Raw genomic sequence first — 13,275 nt, forward strand, 5'->3', positions numbered from 1 at the left:
AGCGCGTAGTCCAGTGCTCTGCACACAGTAAGCGCTCAATAAATACGATTGATTGATTGATTGGAAGTTTGCTTTGGCATGCAGCTGGCCGAACCCAGGAGGAGTTTGGGCATCTGCCCCGTGGCCCGAGGGGTGGCAGAGAAGGCTCATTTTCCAATGCCACCTTGGTCCCACCCCTAGTGATGCGGCACGGAGAGCCCCCGATCCAAAGACGTTCCTCCCTTGGCGGGCCAGGGGGCCGGCATAATAATAATAATAATAATAATAATAATAATGGCATTTATTAAGCGCTTACTATGTGCAAAGCACTGTTCTCACCGTGGGACTGTGCCTGTCCTGTCAGAGGGGAGCTGGCATCACCGTCCCCTCCCACCCCCTTCCCCTGACCTTGCCAGGAATCCATTTCAGGGACAGGAAAACAGCAGCGAGAGCTGGGAAGCAAATGCCAGCGATATACACAACCTACCCCCTTTGGATCAGGACTGTGAGCCCACTCTTTTAGACTGTGAGCCCACTGTTGGGTAGGGACCGTCTCTATATGTCGCCAACTTGTACTTCCCAAGCGCTTAGTACAGTGCTCTGCACACAGTAAGTGCTCAATAAATACGATTGATGATGACTTTGGAGAAGCAGCGTGGCTCAGTGGAAAGAGTATGTATGGGCTTTGGAGTCAGAGGTCGCGGGTTCAAATCCCTGCTCCGCCACTTGTCAGCTGGGTGACTTTGGGCAAGTCACTTAACTTCTCTGTGCCTCAGTTCCCTCATCCGTAAAATGGGGATGAAGACTGTGAGCCCCATGTGGGACAACCCTGATCACCTGGTATCTCCACAGCGCTTAGAACAGTGCTTTGCACATAGTAAGTGCTTAACAAATACCATCATTATTATTATTCTCTGTGCCTCAGTTCCCTCATCCGTAAAATGGGGATGAAGACTGTGAGCCCCATGTGGGACAACCCTGATCACCTGGTATCTCCACAGCGCTTAGAACAGTGCTTTGCACATAGTAAGTGCTTAACAAATACCATCATTATTATTATTCTCTGTGCCTCAGTTCCCTCATCCGTAAAATGGGGATGAAGACTGTGAGCCCCATGCGGGACAACCCTGATCACCTGGTATCTCCACAGCGCTTAGAACAGTGCTTTGCACATAGTAAGTGCTTAACAAATACCATCATTATTATTATTCTCTGTGCCTCAGTTCCCTCATCCGTAAAATGGGGATGAAGACTGTGAGCCCCACGTGGGACAACCTGATCACCTTGTATCTCTCCCCCAGCGCTTAGAACAGTGCTTTGCACATAGTAAGTGCTTAACAAATACCATCATTATTATTATTCTCTGTGCCTCAGTTCCCTCATCCGTAAAATGGGGATGAAGACTGTGAGCCCCACGTGGAGCAACCTGATCACCTTGTATCTCCCCAGTGCTTAGAACAGTGCTTTGCACATAGTAAGTGCTTAACAAATACCATCATTATTATTATTCTCTGTGCCTCAGTTCCCTCATCCGTAAAATGGGGATGAAGACTGTGAGCCCCACGTGGAGCAACCTGATCACCTTGTATCTCCCCAGTGCTTAGAACAGTGCTTTGCACATAGTAAGCGCTTAACAAATACCATCATATTATTCTCTGTGCCTCAGTTCCCCCATCCGTAAAATGGGGATGAAGACTGTGAGCCCCAAGAGGGGCAACCTGATCACCTTGTAACCTCCCCAGCGCTTAGAACAGTGCTTTGCACATAGTAAGCGCTTAACAAATACCATCATTATTATTATTCTCTGTGCCTCAGTTCCCTCATCCGTAAAATGGGGATGAAGACTGTGAGCCCCATGTGGGACAACCTGATCACCTCGTAACCTCCCCAGCGCTTAGAACAGTGCTTTGCACATAGTAAGTGCTTAATAAATTCCATTTTTTTTAAAAAAAGGTCTAAATAAGGCACAGGAAAGGGAAAATCTGCCACCGTCTTTCCCTCTCAATTTTTTTCTTCTCCATTCTCTGGACGTGCACCTTCCCACTCCCGGCAGAAAGGAAACTGCCGCCTCTGGATGAGGTATATTTCTCGCTATTGTCCCATTCCCTTTTCGGGATGATCACGAGGATTTGCCAAGGCCACGGGACATGTCTGGGCATAAGGTTTCCCACTTGAAAGCCTGCAAAGTGCAAAGGAGAAGAGGTTGGTGGGCGGGGAAAGACTTTAAGGTGGAAAGAAGTATGAGTTGTTTGGGGAGGTGGAGTCTTTAATGGGAGAGGAACAGGATGAAGAATCAGTCAATCAATCCATCAATGGTAACTATTGAGCACTTACTGTGTGCAGAGCACTTGGGAGAGTACAATACCACAGAGGTGGTAGGCACGTTTCCTGTCCACAATTAGCTTACAGTCTAGAGGGGGAGGCAGAGATTAAAAGAGATTACAGATATATACATAAGTGCTGTGAGGCTGAGGGTGTGATGAATATCAACAGCTTAAAGGGTACAGTATGATGATGATGGTGGTGGCATTTATTACGCGCTTACTCTGTGCAAAGCACTGGTCTAAGCGCTGGGGAGGTTACAAGGTGATGAGGTTGTCCCACGGGGGGCTCACAGTCTTCATCCCCATTTTACAGATGAGGGAACTGAGAAGTGAAGTGACTTGCCCAAAGTCACCCAGCTGACAGTTGGTGGAGCCGGGATTTGAACCCATGACCCCTGACTCCAAAGCCCGGGCTCTTTCCACTGAGCCACGCTGCTTCTCATGCATGCGTCTGTACATGTCTGTAAATGCCGCCCATTTATTTACAGATCCAAATGCCTGGGTCGCATACAAGGGTGAGGGAGTTGGGGAAATGAGGGCTCAGTCAGGGAAAGACCTCTTGGATGAGAGGTGATTTTCATCAGCCTTTGAATGTGGGGAGAGTGGTGACATTTTTTTTTGGTTTTTTAAGATATGTTAAGTGCTTACTATGTGCTAGGTACTGTACTTAAATACCGGGGTAGATACAAGGTAATCAGGTTGGACACAGTCCACGTCCCAAATGGGACTCACAGTCTTAATCCCCAATGAGGTAACCGGGGCACAGAGAAGTTAAGTGACCTGCCCACGGTCACACAGCAGACAAGCGGTGGAGCCGGAATTAGAACTCGGGCTCTTCTGATTCCCAGGCGAGAGTGGTCGGTGGTGAGATAGGTAAGGCGAGGAACAGTGGGAGCCAGGTTAGAGGGGCGGATGTGCAGGCTGGGTCGTAATAAGAAATCAGCAAGTTAAGACAGGAGAAGAGGGGAGAGTTCATCGAGTGCCTTAAAGCCGACGGCAAGGAATTTCTGTTGGACGTGGCAGTGGATGGAGGTGCTCGAGGAGCGGGGAGATGTGGACGGAATGTTTTTTTAGAAAAATGACCCACACAGCAGAGTGACGTAAAGGCTGGAGTGAGGAGAGACAGGAGGCAGGGAGGCCAGCGAGAAGGCCGATGCAGTAATCCAGGCGGGATAGGACAAGTGCTTGGATAAACTTGTTAGCAGTGGGGGTGGAGAGGAAAGGGCAGATTTTAGCCACGTTGTTACGGCAGAACTGACAGGATTTGGTGACGGACTGAATATGTGGGTTGTACGAGAGAGATGAGTCGAGGAGAATGCCGAGGTTCACGGGCTTGTGAGACAGGAGGGGTACGGGCACTGGCTGCAGTGATGGGAAAGCCACGGGCACGGCAGGGTTTGGTTGGAAAGATGAGGAGTTCGGTTCCGAACGTGTTAAGTCCGAAGAGCCGGCAAGACATCCAAGTAGAGATAACCTGAAGGCAGGAGGAAATGTGAGACTGAAGAGAAGGAGAGGCATAAGTGTGGGGGCTTATATTTGTTCGGAGAAACCCGAAAGATCCGTCTTCTCTTTTTCTCAGAAATTCAGTGCAGGTGGCTCAGGAATGACAGGTTTTAAAGGGCTGTTTTCCCTACTGAGTGCTTGGAGTGTGTAATTTTCCCTCCATCACCATCTTTCTCAGGTGTCTTGTCCTCCAATTTTCTGTGAGCCCACTGACTCCATTTATCAAGCAAACCTAGTCGGGCACCGGGCAAGGTTGCTGTCCCCTGAAAACATTTCAGAAGAGATTGTTGCAAGTGCAGCTGCCTGGAAATTCAATCAAAACCTAATCTTCACCCCTCTCCCCTGCTAAGGGGCGACAGATGCATATTTAATGCATAAACCTCTTCCCTCTAAAAACTCCTTGCATTAAAAAACTGCTTCGAGGATCCCTTTCTCTTCAGAAGAAACAGCTCTTCAGAGAGCTGACCCTTCCTCTCCATCCTAAAGACCCCCACCCTGGTTAAGGACTTGCCATATTCCAACTAGACTATTAGATCAGCCTCCTCACTGGTCTGTCCCTTCTCCAGCCTAGACACTTAAGTCTGGTGCCTGGAACTAGATAACAACCAATCAGTGGTATCTACTGAGTGCTATACTGAGCGTTCAATGGAAGAAGCAGACACGATCCCCGCCCTCAAGGAGCTTATAACCTAGCCGGGGAGACGGACACTAAAATAAATTAAGGGTAGGAGAAGCGGCCGAGGATCGTTTTTCTAAAGTGAGGTTCTGCAAATGATTTTCCACTCTTCGGAAAGCTCCAGGGGTGGTATCCATTCCTCTCCGAATCAAAGATCTCTGACAATTGGCTTTACGCCACATCATTAGTTATCTCCTTCTTTCGCGTCCCATCCTTTGTCCTCTACATTCCAGCTTATACTTTTCATTTCTCTCAAGCCAACCTCCACGCTGGGCCTCATTCTCCCATCTCCTGACACTAACCTCTTGTTTATCATTACCCGCCTCTAGACTGTAAGCTCACTGCGGGCAGGGAATGTGCCTATTAACTCTGTGTACTGGACTCTCCTTAATGCTTAGTCCTGTATCCGGCGCACAGTAAACGGTTAGTAGATCACAGTGATTGATGATTGATTGATTGATTGAAGATCTTTCTCCTGCTGGAGCTCTTTCCCTTTTCAAATTCACCACACTACAGAGCTCCCCATCACCAAAGCCCTTCTAAATCCCACCTCCTTCAGTGGGATTTTCATTCGTTTTTCTCCTTAGGTCTTGTCTTCCCAACTACCATCATCATCATCATCATCAATCGTATTTATTGAGCGCTTACTATGTGCAGAGCACTGTACTAAGCGCTTGGGAAGTACAAATTGGCAACATCTAGAGACAGTCCCTACCCAACAGTGGGCTCACAGTCTAAAAGGGGAGACAGAGAACAAAACCACTTTTGCCCACACAACTTCTGGACGCAGCTTACTCTTGTACTGTACTCTCCCAAGCGCTCAGTACAGTGCTCCGCACACAGTAACCCCTCAATAAATACGAATGAATCAATCAGCATACACCTACTCTACTCAGGGAAGCAGCGTGGCTCAGTGGAAAGAGTGCGGGCTTGGGAGTCAGAGGTCATGGGTTCGAATTCCGCCTCAGCCACTTGTCAGCTGTGTGACCTTGGGCAAGCCACTTAACTTCTCTGTGCTTCAGTTCCCTCATCCGTAAAACGGGGATGAAGACTGTGAGCCCCATGTGGGACAACCTGATCACCTTGTATCCCCCCCAGCGCTTGGAACAGTGCTTTGCACATAGTAAGCACTTAACAAATGCCATCATTATTATTATTATTTAGTCACTACTCATCCACAGAGCCATCTCTCCATTCTCTTCTTCACCCTACCTGTCCGACTGTACATTACCTGAGGGCAGGGAACATATTTTCTAACTCTGTCGTACCCTCCCAAGTGCTTAGTACAGTGTTCTGCACACAGCAGGTGCTCCATAAATACTACTGATTGATAAGTTCACCCAGCTCTCTAGTTCACCTCTATTTGTGAACTTGAGCCTTTCTAAAATTCTCTTTTTTTCTAGCAGGGGGTTAAACCCCAATGGGGGAATGAGAAATACATAATCACTCAACAGTATTTGACAGACGATTACTCTCCCCCTCTTCAAAGCCTTATTGAAGGCACATCTCCTCCAAGAAGCCTTCCCTGACTAAGCCCTCCTTTCCTCTTCTCCCACTCCCTTCTGCCGTGCCCTGACTTGCTCCCTTTTTTTCCTCTACCCATCACCGCCCTGCAGCACTTACGTACATATCGGTAATTTATTTATTTATATTAGTGCCTATCTCCCCCTCTAGACTGTTGGCTCGTTGTGGGCAGGGACTGTGTCTGTTTATTGCTCTCCCCAGTGCTTAGTACAGTGCTCTGCACACAGTAAGCAGTGTGGCTCAGTGGAAAGAGCCCGGGCTTTGGAGTCAGAGGTCATGGGCTCGCATCCCAGCTCTGCCAATTGTCAGCTGTGTGACTTTGGGCAAGTCACTTAACTTCTCTGGGCCTCAGTTACCTCACCTGTAAAATGGGGATTAGGACTGTGAGCCCCCCGTGGGACAACCTGATCACTTTGTAACCTCCCCAATGCTTAGAGCAGTGCTTTGCACATAGTAAGCACTTAATAAATGCCATTATTATTAGTAGTAGTAGTAGTAGTAGTAGTAAGAGCTCAATATATATGATTGAATAAATATTTACTGAGCAGTTTCTCCGTGCAGAGCACTGAACTAAGCATCTGGTTTACAAGCTAGCCAGCACACTTTGCTCCTTTTAACACCAACCTACTCATTGTACCTCAATCTCATCTGTCTCACCGTGGCCAACCCCTAGCCCATGTCCTCCCTTTGGCTTGGAACTCCCTCGCCATTCATATCTGACAGCCCACCCCCCTCCCATCTTCAAAGCCCTACTAAAATTAGATCTCCTCCAAAAGTCTTCCCCGAATGACCTCTCATTTCCCCAACCTTTTCTCCCTCCTTTTAGCGTCCCTTATGAACTTGCGCCTGGCACCCCTTAAACCCTTTGATTTTCCCTCACCCCCACATTACTTCTGGACAGAGCCACATGAAATTTATTTTAATGTCTGTCTCCCCTCTAGCCCTAACTCTGTTAAGGACTGTACTCTCCCAAGACCTTAGTACAGTGCTCTGCACACAGTAAATGGGGCAGCTTGGCATACTGGATAGAGCATGGGCCTGGGAATCAGAAGGTCATGAGTTCTAATCCTGGCTCTGCCACTTGTCTGCTGTGTGACCTTGGGCAAGTCACTTTACTTCTCTGGGCCTCGGTTACCTCATCCTGTTAAATGAGGATTGAGACTGTGAGCCCCACATGGGACACGGACTTTGTCCAACCCAATTTACTTGTATTCAACCTAGTACTTTGTAGGCGCTCGACAGATAGCACAATTATTTTTTTTTATTAGTAGTATTAGTAGTAATTTTTTTTAATTAGTAGTAGTAATAAATACCACTGGTCGATTGATCTGGGAGAGTACAACAGAATCAGTAAGAATGCTCTCTGCCCTCAAGGAGTTTACAGTCTACTGGGAGGAACAGACACAAATAAATTACCGATAAGAGGTGTATAGAAGACCCGTTCATAACTGCTCCAGAGGGTTATAAGCAACGATATGCTTAGGTAGCACAGAAGGGCTGACATGGGAGATTAGAAATTAGTAAGGTAAAGCCTCCTGGAAGAGATGTGACTTTAGAAGAGATTTGAAGATGAGGGGAGGAGTGGTCGGATGGTTAAAAAGGGAAAGGGAGTTCCAGGTAGCAAGGAGGCTGTCAGCAAGAGAGGCAGGAACGAGGCATAGTGACTAGATTATCTTGAGAAGAATGAGGAGTGTGAACTGAGTGTAGTGAGAGAAGAGACCGAAAAAGAAGGGAGAGATCCAATTGATTACCTTAAAGTCAGTGGGGATTAAAGCCCTCCTGAGAGCTCACCTCCTCCCGGAGGCCTTCCCAGACTGAGCCCCTTCCTTCCTCTCCCCCTCGTCCCCCTCTCCACCCCCCCGTCTTACCTCCTTCCCCTCCCCACAGCACCTGTATATATGTATATATGTTTGTACGTATTTATTACTCTATTTTACTTGTACATATCTATTCTATTTAATTTATTTTGTTAATACGTTTGGTTTTGTTCTCTGTCTCCCCCTTCTAGACTGTGAGCCCACTGTTGGGTAGGGACTGTACATGTTGCCAACTTGTACTTCCCAAGCGCTTAGTACAGTGCTGTGCACACAGTAAACGCTCAATAAATACGACATTGATTGGAATATTTGGTGGGAGCAATGGGCATGGGAGTCGATTAGGGCGGAGAAGGAAGATTGCTGAGCAGAGGAGAGGACAGAGATACAGGAATGATGGATTAAGATCGGTTTCGGAGGCTGGGAAAAAGGCTCCCCTTTGCCATTTCTGCTTGACAGCTGTAATGTGTTAGTGAGGAAAAGAAGCTAGAGATCTTTATGTTGGAAAGAAGCACTATATGCATTGTCTTTTGTGGGGAGGTGCAATCTTTAAGGTCTGAGGAACAGGGTGAACGAGATATTCATTCATTCATTCATTCAATCGTATTTATTGAGCGCTTACTATGTGCAGAGCACTGTACTAAGCGCTTGGGAAGTACAAGTTGGCAACATATAGAGACGGTCCCTACCCAACAGCAGGCTCACAGTCTAGAAGAATTGGGAAGAGATATTCCCATTGGGAAGATATTGGCATACTATTCTATTTATTTTGTTAATGATGTACATCAAGCTTTACTTCTATTTATTCTGACTTGATACCTGTCCACATGTTTTTGTTTTGTTGCCTGTCTCCCCCTTAGCCTGTGAGCCCGTTGTTGGGTAGGGACCGTCTCTATATGCTGCCAACTTGTACTTCTCAAGCTCTTAGTCAAGTGCTCTGCACACAGTAAGCGCTCAATAAATACGATTGAATGAATGAATATTGGAAAGAGACTGTGAGGCTCAAGCTGGGAACTGTGTCCAATCTGATTAACTTGGATCTACACCAGGGTTTAGAGCCCTGCTTGTCACCCAGTAAGCCCCCTTTTCCTCTCCCCCACCCCACCATCCCCCCCACACACCCTACCTCCTTCCCCTCCCCACAGCACCCGTATATATGTTTGTACAGATGTATTACTCTATTTATTTTACTTGTACATATTTACTACTCTATTTATTTTGTTAATGATGCGCATCTAGCTTTACTTCTATTTATTCTGATGACTTGACACCCGTCCACATGTTCTGTTTTGTCGTCTGTCTCCCCCTTCTAGACTGTGAGCCCGTTGTTGGGTAGGGACCGTCTCTATATGTTGCCAACTTGTACTTCCCACGCGCTTAGTACAGTGCTCTGCACACAGTAAGCGCTCAATAAATACGATTGAATGAAATACCATAAGAGCAATAACGAAAGAATCCAGAATACTGAGAGCCCATTTACATAACTTTTAAGTCCCGGGGAGATGGAAAGAAAGGGCTGTTAGCTACAAACCATGACAAGTAACTACATTCTAGACTCGGCCTTGCAGAGAATTTCCAAAAGACCACCGGTCCATCCCATTTCACCACCGGTGAAGGTTCTACAGATCATACAGTAAAGTCAGCAATGGGTGTGATAATAATAACGGTATTTGTTAAGCGCTTACTATGTGCCAAGCACTGTTCTAAGTTCATTCATTCATTCATTCAATCGCATTTATTCATCATCATCATCAATCGTATTTATTGAGCGCTTACTATGTGCAGAGCACTGTACTAAGCGCTTGGGAAGTACAAATTGGCAACATATAGAGACAGTCCCTACCCAACAGTGGGCTCACAGTCTAAAAGGGGGAGACAGAGAACAAAACCAAACATACTAACAAAATAAAATAAATAGAATAGATATGTACAAATAAAATAAATAAATAGAGTAATAAATATGTACAAACATATTTATTGAACGCTTACTGTGTGCAGAGCACTGTACTAAGCGCTTGGGAAGTACAAGTTGGCAATATATAGAGACGGTCCCTACCCAACAGCGGGCTCACAGTCTAGAAGGTGCTGGAGTAAATACAAGGTAATCAGGTTGTACCACATGGGGCTCACAGTCTTCATCCCCATTTGACAGATGAGGGAACTGAGGCACTAAGAAGTTTAGTGGCTTATCCAAGGTCACCCAGCATATAAGTGGCGGGGCTGGGATTAGAACCCATACCCTCTGACTCCCAAGCCTGTGCTCTCTCCACTAAGCCACACTGTGTAGGAACACAACCCTGGGCACTCAGACTGCCAGGACCCGGTTCCCCTTGACTCTGTGAAGGGCAGTTAACTTTTTTTTTTAAATGGTATTTGTTAACCTCTTACTAGGTGCCAGGCCCCGTATTAAGCGCTGGGGGATAAACAAAATAGTCAGGTTGGGCACAGAGCGTGTCCCACATGGGGCTCGCGGTCTTAATCCCCATTTTCAGATGATGCAAACTGAGGCACGGAGCATTTTAGTGACTAGCCCAAGGTCACCCAGCAGGCACGTAGCGGAGTTGGGATTCGAACTCCCAAGCCCGTTCTCTTTCCAAAAGGCCATGAAGCCTTTCCTTTACTTTGGTTCTGGGAGATGAGGGAGGCCGGGTGAACGAAAATCTTAATCTGAAGCTTCCTTGGCTGAAAGTCGGTGCAGGAAACCACACGTCTCCCCATTTCCTGTTTTCCTCGGCTCTAGGACTGCTCTCTTTTGAGCAGTGGGGCTGCCCCATGGCTGTGGTTTGGACCCACGGCCCAGGAAGGCTTACCGGGGGTACAGCTTCGGACAGAAAGACTGGTGCGTGCCAAATAAGACATCCTACTCCTCTCTCCCCCTCCCCGACTACACGCACGGAGTAAGCGCTCAATAAATAAGACTGACCGACAGACGTTCCCCTCCCACATTTCTGTTTCCTTTGGGGGACGAGGGTTTGCCAAGGATCAAATTATGTAGGGTCCTGGAGGGAGAAGACTCTCTGAATGTTAGGCAAGGTCAGCCAAGCTCCCAAGGTCCAGAGACTGGAAATGGGTCGGGTGAAGACAGTCCAAATCAATCAACCGTAGTTTTTGCGATCTTACTATGTGCAGAGCGCAGGACTAAGCGCTTGGGGGAATGAAATGGAGTTGGTAGATATGATCCCTCCTCTCAAGGAGCTCCCAGTCTAGTGGCACCCGAGCAGTGCCTCGCATTGTCTGAGAGAGAGGGGGAAGGGGGCAACTCTGGAACAAAGGCAGGGGGTTTGTCCATGAACTTTTATGAAATCACTTGGTTTCATATTATGTACTCCAAGAGATACAGACTTTCCGCTTCCACCTCCTTCTTCAGACCCCCTCACCCTCCCGGCTTCCTTTTTCAATCCCCTCCCACCTCCCCAATACTCCTTTCAATAAAATACTCACTTTCTCAACTCCTTCCCCCACTCCAGCTCCCACCCCACCTTCTCCTCTCCTTCTCTCACCCCACAACTACCACCATTCTGATACTTCTTTTTCTTCGCCTCTCTTCCCTGGATCCCGTCTTTCCTTTCCTCAAACTCCGTCCCCCGCCTTCCCTCCTAATCTTCCTCCCCCTCTCGCTTCCTCCTAATCCTCCTCCTCCCTCTCTTCTCAGCCTGCTGAATCCCTCAGTCCCTTCCTCTCCTCAGTTCCCCTTTGCCTTACACCATTCCTTTTCCCCTTCCTCTCAGGTTCACTCCTCTTCCTCTCCTCCTAGCGTCTCCCTTTCATTTCTCTTCTCTCCAATTATTTTTTCTTCACCCTAGCTTTTCCCTAGCTTCTTCCCCTTACCACTACCCGCTCCTCTCTTTCTCCGGCCTCAGCTCCCACCCCGCCCCCTCCTCTTCTCCTTCCCCACCCTACCTTCTCCTCTCCTTCCTCCACCCCAGCTCCCACCCCACCTCCTTCTCCTCTCCTTCCCTCACCCCAGCTCTCACTCAACCTCCACCTCCTCTCCTTCCCCCACCCCAGCTCCAACTCCACCTTCTCCTCCTCTCCTTCCCCCACCCTGGCTCCCACCCCACCTCCTCTCCTTCCCTGACCCCTGCTCCCATCCCTCCTTCTCTCCTTCTCCCACCCCACCTCCTCCTCTCCTTCCCTCACCCCACCTCCCACCCCACCTCCTCTCCTTCCCTGACCCCTGCTCCCATCCCACCTCCTCTCCTTCCCTGACCCCCGCTCCTATCCCACCTCCTCTCCTTCCCTGACCCCCGCTCCCATCCCACCTCATCTCCTTCCCTGACCCCCCTCCCATCCCACCTCCTCTCCTTCCCTGACTCCCACTCCCATTCCACCTCCTCTCCTTCCCTGGCCCCAGCTCCCATCCCACCTTCTCTCCATCTCTCCCACTCCAATCTTCTCCTTCTTCCATCCCACCTCCTACTCCTCTCCTTCCCTAACCCCGGCTCCCATCCCACCTTTTCTCCTTCTCCCACCCCGCCTCCTCCTCCTCTCCTTCCCCGACCCTAGCTCCCATCCCACCTTCTGTCCATCATCTCTCCCACTCCAACCTTCTCCTTCTCCCATCCCACCTCCTCTCCTTCTCCCACCCCACCTCCTCCTCCTCTCCTTCCCCGACCCCAGCTCCCATCCCACCTTCTCTCCTTCTCCCATCCCACCTCCTCCTTCTCTCCTTCTCTGACCCCCGCTCCCATCCCACCTCCTCTCCTTCCCCCCCCCGCCCCAGCTCCCGGCCCCCCTCCACCTCCTCTCCCTCTGCCCCCGTCCGCCCCTCTCCCATCGTCCAGGGCCGGGCCGGATCCCACCTTCTGGTGCTTCCTCTCCTTCTCGATGCGGTCGACCCTCTCGAGGCGGAGGCGGTGGAGCTCGAGGCGCAGGTCCTGGAGCTCGGGGCCGACGTGGTGGCGGCTGACCAGCACCTCCAGGATCTCCAGGACGCGGACCACCTTGGGCATGAGGCGGGCGATGGCCTCGCAGCCGTGCTGGTCGATGACCCGCTCGAACTCCTGCCCCACCAGGGAGGCCATGTCGTACACGTCCATCACCGTCAGCTCCGCCACGTTCTTCTCCAGCGCCGAGGCCCCCGGGCCCGGGCCCGGGCCCCCCGGGGGGCTCCCCGCCGGGACCCCGTCCCCGTCCCCGTCCTCCTCCATGGCCGGCCGCACGGGCACCCCCACGCACACCCCCGCACACACACAGACCAGTGCAACGGCCTAACTTGGCGGCGGCGGCGGCGGCGGCGGCGGCTGCTGCTGCTGCTGACGCTGCCCGGCCCGGGGCCACAGGGGGGGACAGACGGAGGGATGGGGGACAGACAGGGGGGACAGACAGAGGGATGGGGAGAGGGGGGACAGGGGGTGGGGAGGACAGGGGACGGGAGGGATGGGGGAGAGGGGGCAGGTGGGGGGACAGGGGACGGGAGGGATGGGGGAGAGGGGGCAGGTGGGGGGATAGGGGA

The 13,275-nt window shown here is 50.0% G+C and overlaps 1 protein-coding gene across 1 annotated transcript in view; it reads right to left on the reverse strand.

Annotated features, from left to right (window-relative positions):
- The window catches only part of RILPL1 (Rab interacting lysosomal protein like 1), a 66,565-nt gene extending 53,630 nt beyond the window's left edge, over positions 1-12,935 (reverse strand). Inside the window, exon 1 of the mRNA XM_038763665.1 lies at positions 12,623-12,935. Coding sequence (XP_038619593.1) covers positions 12,623-12,859 — 237 coding nt within the window. The 5' untranslated portion in view covers positions 12,860-12,935. The remainder of the gene's footprint in view (positions 1-12,622) is intronic.
- Between the last annotated feature and the right edge of the window lie 340 nt (positions 12,936-13,275).

The sequence above is a fragment of the Tachyglossus aculeatus genome, chromosome 21, assembly GCF_015852505.1.
Source record: "Tachyglossus aculeatus isolate mTacAcu1 chromosome 21, mTacAcu1.pri, whole genome shotgun sequence".
In the NCBI taxonomy this organism is placed as follows: Eukaryota; Metazoa; Chordata; class Mammalia; order Monotremata; family Tachyglossidae; genus Tachyglossus; species Tachyglossus aculeatus.